General features: G+C 34.0%; 1 protein-coding gene across 3 annotated transcripts in view; it reads right to left on the bottom strand.

Annotated features, from left to right (window-relative positions):
- Nucleotides 1-13,377, bottom strand: part of Moe (Moesin) — a 71,647-nt gene that overhangs the window by 35,207 nt on the left and 23,063 nt on the right. For all 3 annotated transcript variants that reach the window (XM_076397013.1, XM_076397016.1, XM_076397014.1), the window contains one exon: nt 9,795-9,974. In XM_076397013.1, coding sequence (XP_076253128.1) covers nt 9,795-9,974 — 180 coding nt within the window. The remainder of the gene's footprint in view (nt 1-9,794; nt 9,975-13,377) is intronic.

The raw sequence follows: 13,377 nt of genomic DNA, 5'->3' as shown, positions 1-13,377 counted from the left end.
AAATTATTTTAAAAATTCGAAAACCAAAATTAGAGAACACATTGTATTTATAGTTTTAGAATGATTAAGAACTTTACAAATTACAGTATTTACAACAAATGCTATATCATATCGGCAATCACTATCGATATAGCAATTTTCAAGATATATAACATTTTGAAATTTTCTGAGGGTTTTTAGAAACCCATGAAAATCGCAATTAATACTTGTAACGTGACAACAAGCTTGAGGTGATTTCAACTAAAACTGGCACTTCTCTTTGTCTAGGATTATTAAAATTAAACTCGCAAGAGATACTTTTATTTCCTGGTAACTAAAATAGAAATGTTCAACAATACATTATAATACATTATCTCGACAATACACAAGATCCAATAGTGAATGAAAGGATGCTTAGTAATGGAGATGACATGGAACATCTTGTTGGCGTACTTAAACTTCTTACGTTAGTCCTTAAAATCAACCAATATTGTATCAAACAATGACTGTATCAAATGACCGTTGAGTAAGACCATAAATAGTAATAAAAACGACCTTAGACTACAAGAAGCTCCGAATACTGATCTCCCCTACTAAAGTGTTAGTCATTTTACGAACACCCACCGCAAAGAAAAAAACAACAAATCGAAACAAATGTTTTCAAGATGACACCATTTATCTCACGCTAATCGTCATCATTCTTAATCCCAATGGACTTCTCTAGAACAACAACGGAATGACGTGGTCGTTTTTCGGAATGCACAATCGCAACACTGACCAGATCGAAAGAGAAATTTACATAAAGGATATGGCTACGGCCGCCGATGAGTCACCATCGCGTAATATCAGTTAAACCCGTTTTCTACCGGGCGTCCTTTCGAGGCTGATAGGTTTCGAATATGAGCGAGAGCAATATTAAACAGCGACAAGCGCGCCGGCATCTTGTTCGTTTACCTTTGCGATGTTGTAACTTAAATGAAACCGGTAAAACTGGGGTAAAATTGACGTCCAGTAAGGAATTAATGAATATGTAGTGGTAATTGACATTAAATAGATACAACAGATATGACAAACCGACCGTGTCAAATAATGGAATCATATAGTATAAGCAAGAAGCAGTGAACTCACGTCTCACTCACTCATAAAATTCAATCCATAAATTATAGTGAAATAATATTTTAGGCACATCTTATTTATTTATATATTATAGACCTATCAGCCTCCTGGACTATTTGGGGTCTATTTACAGATATACAATATACAACACATTTACATCAGTAATGTTATTAGAAGTATAGAATGCAAAGAACAATATAAATACATGGTCGGAATATAAAATCTAGAGTTAAATGTGTAGGATAACGAGTACATATTGCAAGATGTCAAGTAAAATATGTTAAAGCATACGTAGGCATGAATATATGAATGCTACAGTACAATGGTCGGACAACCCATGTCAGATAAGATACAAGATACAAAAAATGTAAACGAACAATCAAGATATTACATATATGCACACTATTAATATTTCTACTAGTAGTGCTGTTACGTGTGTCTTAAGACACTGGTCCATCGTCTCTCCCAAGTTGACCAACCGTCTTTGCGAGTTGTATCTTCGGCATTTGGTTAGTATATTAGTGCTTGATAGACAGTTAGGAACCACATTCGACGCACAGTGGTGGACTTCTTCCCTTAATGAGAAACTCATGGGTCAGTTTGCAGTGACGCGAGAACAAGCTTAAGTTGCTGAAGTTAATGGTGTTAAGGCCCTGATAATACTCCTTTTTCACCTCCTTCACCTCCCAAAGCTTGTTGTTTTCTGTTAGATCCCATCTAAGTTGGTCTAGATGTCGAAAGATTCTAGCAGAGTGGTGTTTCATATCTCTACATCAGAAGGGGAAATATATGGCAAACAGTTCAGCCGTCAATACAAGCCGAGACTGAAGTGTCCTTCCGACATCACCGATGTAAATGCTGCCCCCACGTAATTTTAGAATCGTCCGAGAATATGAATTAGATGCTGATATTGCTAGGGTCAGAATAAACCTTTGGTAGACTCCTCATGGAGAGATCGAGAGTCGCCATGGAGGCAATCTATCCTCGGATGTGTATATCGGTGGAAAAGCCAGCGATAAGCGACTACAAACTGCATGGCATCTATAACAAGAGTGTTGCTATCTAAAAGGGGTTGAATTTGAAGCACATCTTATGACTGTTGCAAAGATTGACCAACATTATTCTATAAATAAAACGGGAATGAACAAAAGAGGAACTATTCAGTGCCAAAATGTCCCGTCTATTTGGTATACGTAAGTCCTATTTATATTGCAAATTATGAAGTGCAAATAAAAGCTGAACGTATAGGAGCCCAGCTAGTTTTATTATGGTTTTAAAACTAAGTATTGCCAACCAAACACAACTGTTTCGAAGATTGGAAGATCAAGATCTCTGCTTTTTAATTTAAAAAAATCCTACAGTCTATTTGCTCACAATGGAGTGCCAGTAATTGAGTAAGAGAAACATGATGGGATTATTTATTTATTACGTAAGACTTTTTTAGATGAACTTTTTGAACTCTATCCAATGTAGGACTAAATAAAATTGGTTAACAGGTATCCATCCATCATTAAATATTACGTAAGAAGTATCTATTAAAAATTATAAATAAACTAGCAGAACAATTTATAAAACCTTAGATTTTATCATCTTACCTAAGAACCATTGAAAACTATCATACCTCATTATATGAAAAAAAAACAGACATATTAAAACCCTCTTCCCACTAAAAGTACGTAATAAATAAACAGCCCCATATGAGCCTTCAATTAGACCCAGTGACTCAGCGGGAATAACGCTCCCTTAAATAGACTAGTGAGAAAAAATAACGCTAAAATAAATTTAGTATAAAAATTGACATTAATAATATAATAATATCCAAAACACAAAAACGTATTGTCTACGGTTTTTATCATAAAATTTCACCAACTCACAAGTAATTTTTCTGATATTTTCAACTCGTTATCTTACACCGATTGCTAATTTTAGCAAAATTTATTTCGAAAATCTATACCATTAAAAACTTAATATTTTTCATTTAAATAAATAAATTTAACATTAATAAAATTAAAAAAAAAACATCGACAATGATAATGAAATAAATCAATACAATTTAATCCCTCTCATCCAGATAAAGATAAAATACGCGTATAAAAATAACCAGAGTACCACTAATATATGATATTCGGTAGATAACGAAACGGGTGTGTGGCAGCACTGACATTATCACAACTCGGAAACACGGAAAACTACACGAATGAATGAGTTTTTTCTCGTATCGATTCAGTATTAGCTCTTCAGTTTTGTTAGCTGATTACTGCGACAATTAACATTGTTATATTATCTTATCTAAGACCGACAGTTTGCTAATCTGTACTGTTGGAATATATAATATCACAATTTTGACATATCAGTACAGTACCCATTTACAACGTTTAACACCAACTGAATTCAAAACATTGAATTTCAGTTAACACAAAGTGTCATATTTAATGAGGCTCTTCTTTGATATTATTTTTTATAATAAGGAAGACATTCTAAGCTCTTACACCAACATTAAGAGAATAGCAGTATAACGAAACTTTTAACTCTGGCGCAAAGCTTAGATGAAGGTCAATCAAAAAAAAATTAAATGTACACCTGCATCATGAAAAATATAACCAGACAAATTTAATAACGAAAGATTCCTAATATATATTATAGAACTAGCGACCCGCCACGGCTTCGCACAGGTGCAATGTTGATACTAAATTAAATACACTACAGAAAAAATATGAACGTTGTATATAAAAACATAGCGGCCCGCTCCGACTTTGCACGGCATAAAATATATATGCCTATGTCACTCAATGAAAACATGATTAAAATCGATCCAGTATTTTTGGTTCATTCATTACTGTGCTTGGCCTGCACGCATTAAATTTGGAGTAAAACAATTCCTTTTCCCCTATACTTACTATGAAGATTTCCTGCTATCTTTGGAATATCTAAATTCATACAATTTTTATTACATTACACATTTTTAAACGCAAATTTTAAATTTGTAATATCTCCGAAAATATTTGTTTAATTTACATGCTGTAAGGAACCATATTGATCTATATTAATTGCACACTGTATTTAAGGTACTTAATTCGATAAGGATTAATGCCGTATTGCTTAAAATAGCTTCGTAAATAAGCCATTTTCTCACGTAAAAAGTAAACAATAAAAATGGTTAATGTGGGTTATCCCTAAAAGATAAACATATACCATCGCGGACTTTTTTGTAGACCTTTTTATGGTGTACAATACTGTAGTACATTAATTTGATCTAACTCGTAGGGTTAGGCAGCGTTTTTGCTAATTGCTAAATAAGCCTAAAAAATAGGTTAATTTACGACATCACGTTAGAAACCTCTAAAATTAGCAATGTTGCCTTAGTATATTATGCATGTATTATACATATAAACCTTCCTCTTGAATCACTCTATCTATTGAAAAAACCGCATCAAAATCCGTTGCGTAGTTTTAAAGATTTAAGCGCACATAGGGATATAGGGACAGAAAAGGCGACTTTGTTTTATACTATGTAGTGATATAAGTTCCATAATACTAAAACATTTTTGAATATGTAGGGCTCTATAAATATGATATAAATATGTGAATTTTAGTTCGTGATAATTAACGTCAACAGGTTTTAATAGAAAATCTATGATTAATTTGTCCCAATTATCATGTTCTTCGGAAAACACACAAAGTAGAGTAAAAAACAACAGTGGAATGAGCAAAAATATAGACATTGATAATTCGGGCAACATATGTTTCTCATAAATAGAGGTATTAGAAAAGACTTAAAAATAATCGTAATAAAAGGGTTAAAAAATAATGATCTGAAAGTACGTCTTTCGATAAAACATAAACATATATAACAACGTTAATGTTAATAAAATTTTTAGAACCATTTTTAAAAAATGTACTGACTGATGATCCATGATATGTACCAGCAAGAGTTACAATCGAAAGAAATGATAATCAAAAGGTGGAATGTCTGGTGAATGTGTGTCAGAACTGTTTGTTTATCACATGTTTGCTTGTATAACGGACTTCTTCGTTTGTCGAGAGTGTATTTTGTTAACTGTATAGAGACAGCTACTTAAAAACTTTAAGCTTACATGCATTCCAGCACAAAAACTTGTTTCATTCCACTTGGAAAAGAATGGATATAAAAATAATGGGTACTGGATGTATGGGTTCGATACCAGATAAATTATAAAACTCCACGGGTCAAATTTCCATGTGTGAATCGCAACTGAATCGAATAATTTGAAGCGATAAAAAGTCGGTCATGTACAAGCTTAAGCGAAAACGGTGGCCAAGCCTGGATTGATGGCCAGGAAGGTATTGCTGTGCGTTTGATGGGATTGGCAAGAAATCATATGCTATGAGCTGCTCCTCTGTGGTCAAACTTTTAATTAGAACATTTACTGTAATGTGTTTGTGGTGCGTACAATTAGTTGGTCCGAAGAAAGCAATCATCCAGAAGCAGCCAGCTTTGGCTAGTCGGACAGGAATTTTTTTTCCGAAGACAAATTTAGCCTACATACATCGCTAGAAACTCCAGAGGATTGGTTGGGATGTTCTTATTATTTTGCGGATGAAAAAGTGAGTCTTGAGCCAGAAACAAGCAAAACCCACTGTCTCAGTTTTTTGAAAATAGGGACAAAGATTTCTATGGGAGAGGCTTAATGGCCCATAATTAACCTAAATTGAAGTCTAAATTAGCCGGCTTCATTGGCACAGTGGTCAAGGCGACAGGAAGGTCTTCCAACTTTTGCTACAGTCAGGGGTTCGAATCCTGCTGGGCCATGGATGCTACTTTGTGTTTGTAATTGTAATTGTAAATGTCTAATAGACAACAGTGAAAAATCCAACAAGGAATAACCATCCCAGTCACGCCAGTAACTGGGTAAGACCGGATGTCTTCTGGGATGGTCTCTAAGTTGGTCACGGGCCAGTCGGTAGTACTGTAGTTCGGAGCCCACGTTAAACTGTAGGACCACTCGCTCGTTGGTAAAAATGAGGCTTTAAAATATTTAAAAAAAAAATCTAAATTGTTAAATAAAGCGAATAATTTCAGACAAAACTAATTGATTTCTTGTTACAAGAAAATTACTTAATGTAATTGGGAAAAAGTGCATTCGCCTGGAGAAATATATAATAAACCTTCGCTCGGAATATCGTCAAATTCAATTTTATAAACCGACCGTTTATTAACCAAGTCCTCGCGTACTCGCCTGATTTACGACAGCGTGATACATCAGTTCAAGAAAAAGGATGTTGATGTGGTTTGATATTATTTCATACGTATAAAAATAACTGATGCTATATTTCATAGAGCATTTCCTAAAACTATTCAGGCACATGACATCACGCTACCAACGTTTTTCGTGCGATCATATTAAAAACTATGACATCATAACTAGCCGAACGTGGTGGCGGTTTATTCTCGGTCTTTTCTGAATGACTGGTGCGCGTCAAGTACGGAGCGTTAGAAATTGAACATGTGGTAGCAGCGCGACTGTTTGGAAGCGCGCGTCACGAATGGGAGCCAGCAGCATTTCGTAACGGCTATTGTTCGTTTCCAATCTCATAGACTGTCGCGGCCGATGCAACATGAGACCACGGGGCGGAAAATTAATATCCAATTGCCGGATGGAAATTGACTTGTCAATTGTTTTTTTTTCTTGACAGGAAAAATCTATACAAAGCGCCGTTTAGTTTCAAGCTTGTTTATTTTTTAAGGATACTTGATTAGCAATTGACAGTTAACAATTACTACAGAAACTCATTATTATTACGCATTTATTACTGATGTTTTGGTCTCGTCGTGCAGTTTGTTGGGTCCCAAGAAAAATGTATCTTTGTTAATTGTGACTAATGATGCGAATTGTTATTAATATCGATGGCTTAATTCTTTAGAAGCAGAAAAGGGAAAACAGGGGAAGGAATGAATTTACATAAAAGTTACTGAACTACAGATAATGTTGACAGTCGATCATAAAAAAAAATGGAACGACCTGATCCTTACTAAAGGGCAAGGACGTTCCATTTTTTGGTATAAAAGTTCCAAATTAAAAAACTTGCATAACTTATGTAGTTTGGGATTAAGTTATTTTAAAATACAAATATTTTAAAGACGAATATTATGGATTATCTCAAATATTGTACATAAACGTAGTTCAAACATTATTTTAAGGAAATATTGAAGCTTGGAATAAACTGGAGAATATTATCAGTTCCAGCAATGGCACCAGGGAGCTACACTTAATATAATTTAAACTTATTAATATTCACAGGTTTATAGACAAAAAAACTAATACCTACACATCAAATTATATAATAATAATAAGACTTTTCTAGAAATCATTTAAAATTTGTTTTTCCCCAAAGAATATTTTATGTAAATAAATATGATTTAAAAACTATATCAACCAATTAAGAACTAACGTGTTTCATGATGACATACAATTTTTTACTTAATTATTTGTATTACCAGTGAACACAGTTTTCGTGAAATTAGTAGAGAATAAATCAAAACAATGGAAAAACAATAAATATTTTATACAATACAATAATAAAACTAGACTATTATATAGAATGAATAACTGGGTCAAGTTTACGATGTTAGCGTAACATTGCCGAACAATCTTTTCGTTTTTTATGTGTTCTACATTATGATGAACTGGGAGAGGTCAAGATTAGGAACCCTATTCCAACTACAGTAGGTAGCCAAATTATTAGGGAGTTTATAATACTTTATAATAATTTTTAAAGGGTTATTTTATCTTAAATAGGTACTGCTATTATTACTATTATTTTTGTGAAGTGGTAACACAGTATACGTGCCTCACTTGTCAATAGTGTGACGTTTCTTCTCATTCAGTCATTATCCGTTAAAACGTACGCCTTTGCAGTATTGTTGTATATCTAAATATTGTAATTTTATTGCACCAAAAAGTAAGTAATGCTCCGAATACTAATACTACTACGAATTTATATTTTATTAAAGGTTTGACGCGATTAGCTCAAATTTTCAACTTTTAGGATAGGTAAGGCTTTAGATACGTCTCTATGAAAATGGAGAAGGATACAAAAGTTGTTAATCCATTCTACATATTCCCAGAGAAAAATAGCAGCTATTGCTGGAGTTTCAGAATCTGTCGAAAACCGAATTAAAATTAGAATTGATAATAAAAAGTCTCTTGAAACAAACCGCATTGGCAAATGTGGTAGAAAAAGAATCACGACACCTCGTGTAGATCGAAGAATCAGAAACGTCTGCCTCTAAAATCGTTTTTTTTTTCTTATTCCAAGATGACCAGCTAGAACCAAATGGTCTTTTGCTGATGTCGCTTCGGAATAGTGAACTGTTTTGCGGGTGACAGAGACCCTGGGTTGGTGCTGGGGTTGTCGTAGTTGGTTATCTACCGAGGTTTGTGGATGTGTAAGGATTTTATCAAGGTGTTGTCGTGTTCTAAGGTACCTATCGAGAACCTTACACGTTCGTGAAACTCTTCGCGAGCGGGATGCCTAATTCGAGCTGAGCCTTGAGCTTCCTCATAAACCATGGGGCATTGAGTAACGCGCGGACTTTTTAGACTGGAACACTTGGAGTAGTTCGAGTTGTTTTTCAGACACATACCTGTACCACACCTGTGCTTCATAGAGGCAGAATGGACGGACTAGTATTTTATACAGAGTCGCTTTCTAGGGATTGGGAGTTTACTTTTTCTGCAGATGAGTGAGAGGAGTAGACTATACACGCTATTGCCTTTGCAGATAGCGTGCTGAATTTGGGCTGACCATTGGAACCCGCGGTCGAACTTGCGACTGAGGTATGATACTTTCTGGTGCCAAGGATTTGGGGGTGATAGGCGCGGAATCCCTTCTTGCGGTGGAACATAATAATAGAGTTTTGCTCTGGTTTATCTGCAGCCGCCAGAATTTGTATCACGCAATCGCTTGGTTCAGTTGGATTTAAGTCTGTCGCGAATAGCGTCGGAACTGTAGCCGGTTGTGAAAAAAGTAGTATCATCTGCATAAAATGCTGTGTGGGAATGTTTGTGGAGTGGAAAGGAAATCCGCCTTGTAAGGGGTGAACAGGGCGGGGGCTAGTGAAGTACCTTGCGGAACTCCTACGGAAATCTATTTTTGAGAGGAAACTCTAAAGTCGTAAAAAGAGGGCTGCTTATATGACTACGATAATAAACGACGAGGGTGTAAAGATTTCAGAAAGGGCAATGCGGTTGGTTGAAGAGAATCTAATAGGAAACCAGCCAAAAAAACCACACCTAACCAACAGCATGAAAAATAAACGACACCAAAGGGCTAGACAACATTAAAATATGACTATTGCAGACTATAAGTCGAGTAAGATATAAATTATATATATATATATATATATATATATATATATATATATATATATATATATATATATATACATATATATACCCCCAACTAATCATTTGTTACAGAAATTCAATTAAACTAGAAAATTAAATAATATCAATATCGTCTTTGATAATTTAGCCACCCACTGTATGTTTTCGCCATGGTTTGTTTTGCAGAGATGAAAATAAAATTTAATTGACACTGACATATTAAAATTGGCCTGACATCAAAAATATTAATAGAATAGCGATAAAACTATAATAAATCACTATGCTACAAACCATACTGACAGTTACTAATAAAAATATCTAGCAAAAACTCACCTTCCTGTAGAGTTTGACCCAGGTCAAGTCGCCCTTGGAGTCTGTGTATTGCAGACCGAAGAACCACACCTCCCGAAGACCGATGGTCTTCACAACTTGATCGAACAGTTGTTTTCCAGAAGTCGACTGTTGGATCGCGAATTCCAGCTCCGCGTCCATAGTCGTCACACGGACGTTCATCTGCAACGAGAAAAGGTAAATATTAAATTAAGAAAACAATAATATATCTTTTAAATTTGGATAGTTACCAAAAATATATCATACTATACCTATTGGTGAAAATAGGAAGTATCAATGTAAACAAATGTTAAATTCGATGGTTTTGATATGTCTTGTCTATATATACATACATATACATATACATATATATATATATATATATATATATATATATATATATATATATATATATATATATATATATATATATATATTCAATTTAAACAGACGCAAATCATAGAACGCTTAAAACTGCATTTTCAACATTCATTGTTTTTGTTGTTTGATGATAATGCCGATCTCAATAGTCGGTTTTAGTTTGAACGACTTATAAGTAGTGATCTTAATGGTAGATAACAAAAAGCTCGAATTGCTATGAAATCGAAAGACAATGAATTGCAAGTTTGAACGAAAAAGCAGCGCAAAACTCTTAAATAACATTCCGACAGCTTAGCAGTTGTTGAATCAATTGTTTCCAGGTGTTAAAATTACGGTTTCTTTGCTTTCCTGTCAAAAAGGAAGAATTTTGTCTGAGCTTGAGTCAAAAATGAAAAAGTCGTATTTATTCATTTTTTTGTATATATTTTAAAGTCTGCTTTTTACCAACGAGGGTATCTAATATATCCATCATTCAACGGTTCCAAAATAAGGTGTTGCGTGCCATTGTTGATGCTCCGTACTATATTTCAAATAAAGTGATACAACGCGATATTCCTCTAGAACCTATAACGAGTGTAATTCAACGTGTTTGTGTGAAGTACTTCGAAAGAGTGTCAGTGCATCCCAATGTACTCGCTAATCAGCTAAATATGCGACGTGATAGTGAAGTGCGTAGACTAAAACGTTTAACACCACCTGATCTGATTACTGGACATATGTAGACTTTAGAATAAGCTTTAGAATAAGACTAATTAATTAAGATAATATTTTATACAGAAGATTGCTTAATGAAGTGATTTTCTACATGCCATCTATATATAATATAGACAGAAGAAATACTTATTGCCAATAAGGCAGATTGTGGACTCACGAAGAGTAATAACAAAAAACCAACGAGGGTTTATCTGCACTGGACCTACTGTTGAACGTGGGCTCCGAACCACGGTCCTCGGCATTGAATTCACCCTAACATATTCACCTGAGACACGTATTTCCTTTTTACATTACAGTAGTAGTGATAGTGATAGTATATATATATATATATATATATATATATATATATATATATATATATATATATATATATACACATATATATGTTAGACTAAAATAAATAATAGTTATATAAACAAATTAATTAAAAAATGCAAATACCAAAAGAATAAGGGCTACAGGTAACGATAAATACATAAAAAAGGTTCATACTTTCTCGTTAGAAGATATGTTTAACAAAAGTTTCACTATCGGTAAGTCTATTAACAGACTTTTTCTTCCTTATGATTTCTCATCGATTAATTTAGTAGAGATCACAGTTAATCATATTTGGAGATCTTTAGGAGAATTTCACTGCTTTCATATATAGTGGTGGCTTTTTCACTTGGTATTAACTAGATCAATGGATATTTATATATACAAAATATTGATTATAAACAAAAACTTGAATATACATTATGAATGACTCATACTGGTTTCTTCAACCTTCTAATTTAAACAGAACGGAATTCTATTCATCAAAAAATTCGTATATCAATGTCGCTCGATAAACCGGAATATAACGACCCACCAAACCGTTAAAACTTCATTAATGAACGCATAAAATTGTGTGTGCGCGCCTTCATGGATGTGAACTAAATAATTCTTGTAAATTATGTAAGCAAAAATAGTCGATTAAAGATAACGGGCTGAGGATAATTATTTCGCATTTAACAATGCAATTAATTCGTCGTATGTTCGCAATTATTGGTTTTACCACAAGGCCGCGCGTTTTATAGTATTAATTGATGCTAAAATTATACATAAAATGTTTAAATAAGTTTGACTTAGACCTTAGTTAAAGTTACGCTTCTCTTTCCGATCTCTGAATCATCCGAGTTTTTTTAAAAACTACACCATATAAATATCACAGTTTTCTCTAGAACACCATTGAATGTAACATGGAGGCGGAAGTGCCAGATGTACCGGAAAGTCCATAGATTTATACCTGTTTCATGCCTGAAAACGTGCAGTTGCGGCACATTACTTTTATCATATAATCAAAAGAAAAAAGCCGCTTAACTTTCAAAGATTCAAAAGTGGTGATTTCGATGTAAAAGACAAAGAACGTTCTGATAAATCGAAAAAGTTTGAAGACGCGAAACTGCAAGAGTTATTGGGCCCAACCAAAAAGACACAATCCGAACTCAAAAAAATTAGCAGAAGCGTTCAATATGGCGCAAGAAACGATTAGCGACCGATTACGAGCAGTGGGGAAAATCCAAAAGATGGAAAATAGAAAAATCGTCCATGAAATGCAGCTTTAAAGGTATGATCCGATGTCGTTCTACATTAAATAGTAATGGGTGATGGAAAATGGATTCATTTTGAAATCCCTAAGCACAAAAAATGTTGGTTATCACCTGGTGAAGTCGGCCGATCGACCGTGAGGCCAAATCGTTTTAGTCGGAAGATAAAGCATATTACGAACCGTCTCAGCCTGGCGAAACTTTAATTGAGATCGCTACAAGAACAAATGATCAATTTGAATATATATATATATATATATATATATATATATATATATATATATATATATATATATGCGCCATACTCTCCAGGCCAAGCCCTGCCTGACTATTAACTTTTCGCATTAATGGGACACTGGCGCACTGGACACAAGCGCCAATTTCGAAGAAGTTATTATAAAATCGATGAATGATTTTACTCAAAGGACAAACAGTTTTTTTTGGGATAGCGCCCCATAAATTTCCTGAAAGAAGGGCAAGATGTATAGAATTAAATGGCCAATACTTTGAATAAAACTTCAAATTTTCTTGAAAATCATCTACTTTCTTTCGAAAATAAAACGGTAATGACTATCCGGTACGCCTGTTATAATGAATAAATATCTCGAACACACTTATAATTGGTTAATACTTTAACAATTAGTAACAGTGTGTTTTAACAACCAATTTTGGAATAAAAATGGGATTAATGAAATCTTTTAAAACGAATTTACAGGCCTAATAAAATTACTGCAATCAAGGACAATGTGTTTCAAGAGTATTGAAAAGTAAAAAATAGAAGGAATGAGTAGACAAAACAAGTCAATTTTGCCAGGTATTATGCTATATGAGAGATAGGCCAGTGTGGACCTGAGGTGTGCAAATATGCTTTTCACTAATCTAAACTTATCAAAACAAAGTTCTTCCCGGCATTGTTAACACCC

Source organism: Rhynchophorus ferrugineus, unplaced genomic scaffold (assembly GCF_030347505.1).
Source record: "Rhynchophorus ferrugineus isolate W39M unplaced genomic scaffold, kcgeb_rfMv2 rfM2, whole genome shotgun sequence".
Taxonomy (NCBI): domain Eukaryota; kingdom Metazoa; phylum Arthropoda; class Insecta; order Coleoptera; family Curculionidae; genus Rhynchophorus; species Rhynchophorus ferrugineus.
The sequence above is the reverse complement of the archived record's forward strand: the minus strand, read 5'-3'. Positions and strand labels throughout refer to the sequence as shown.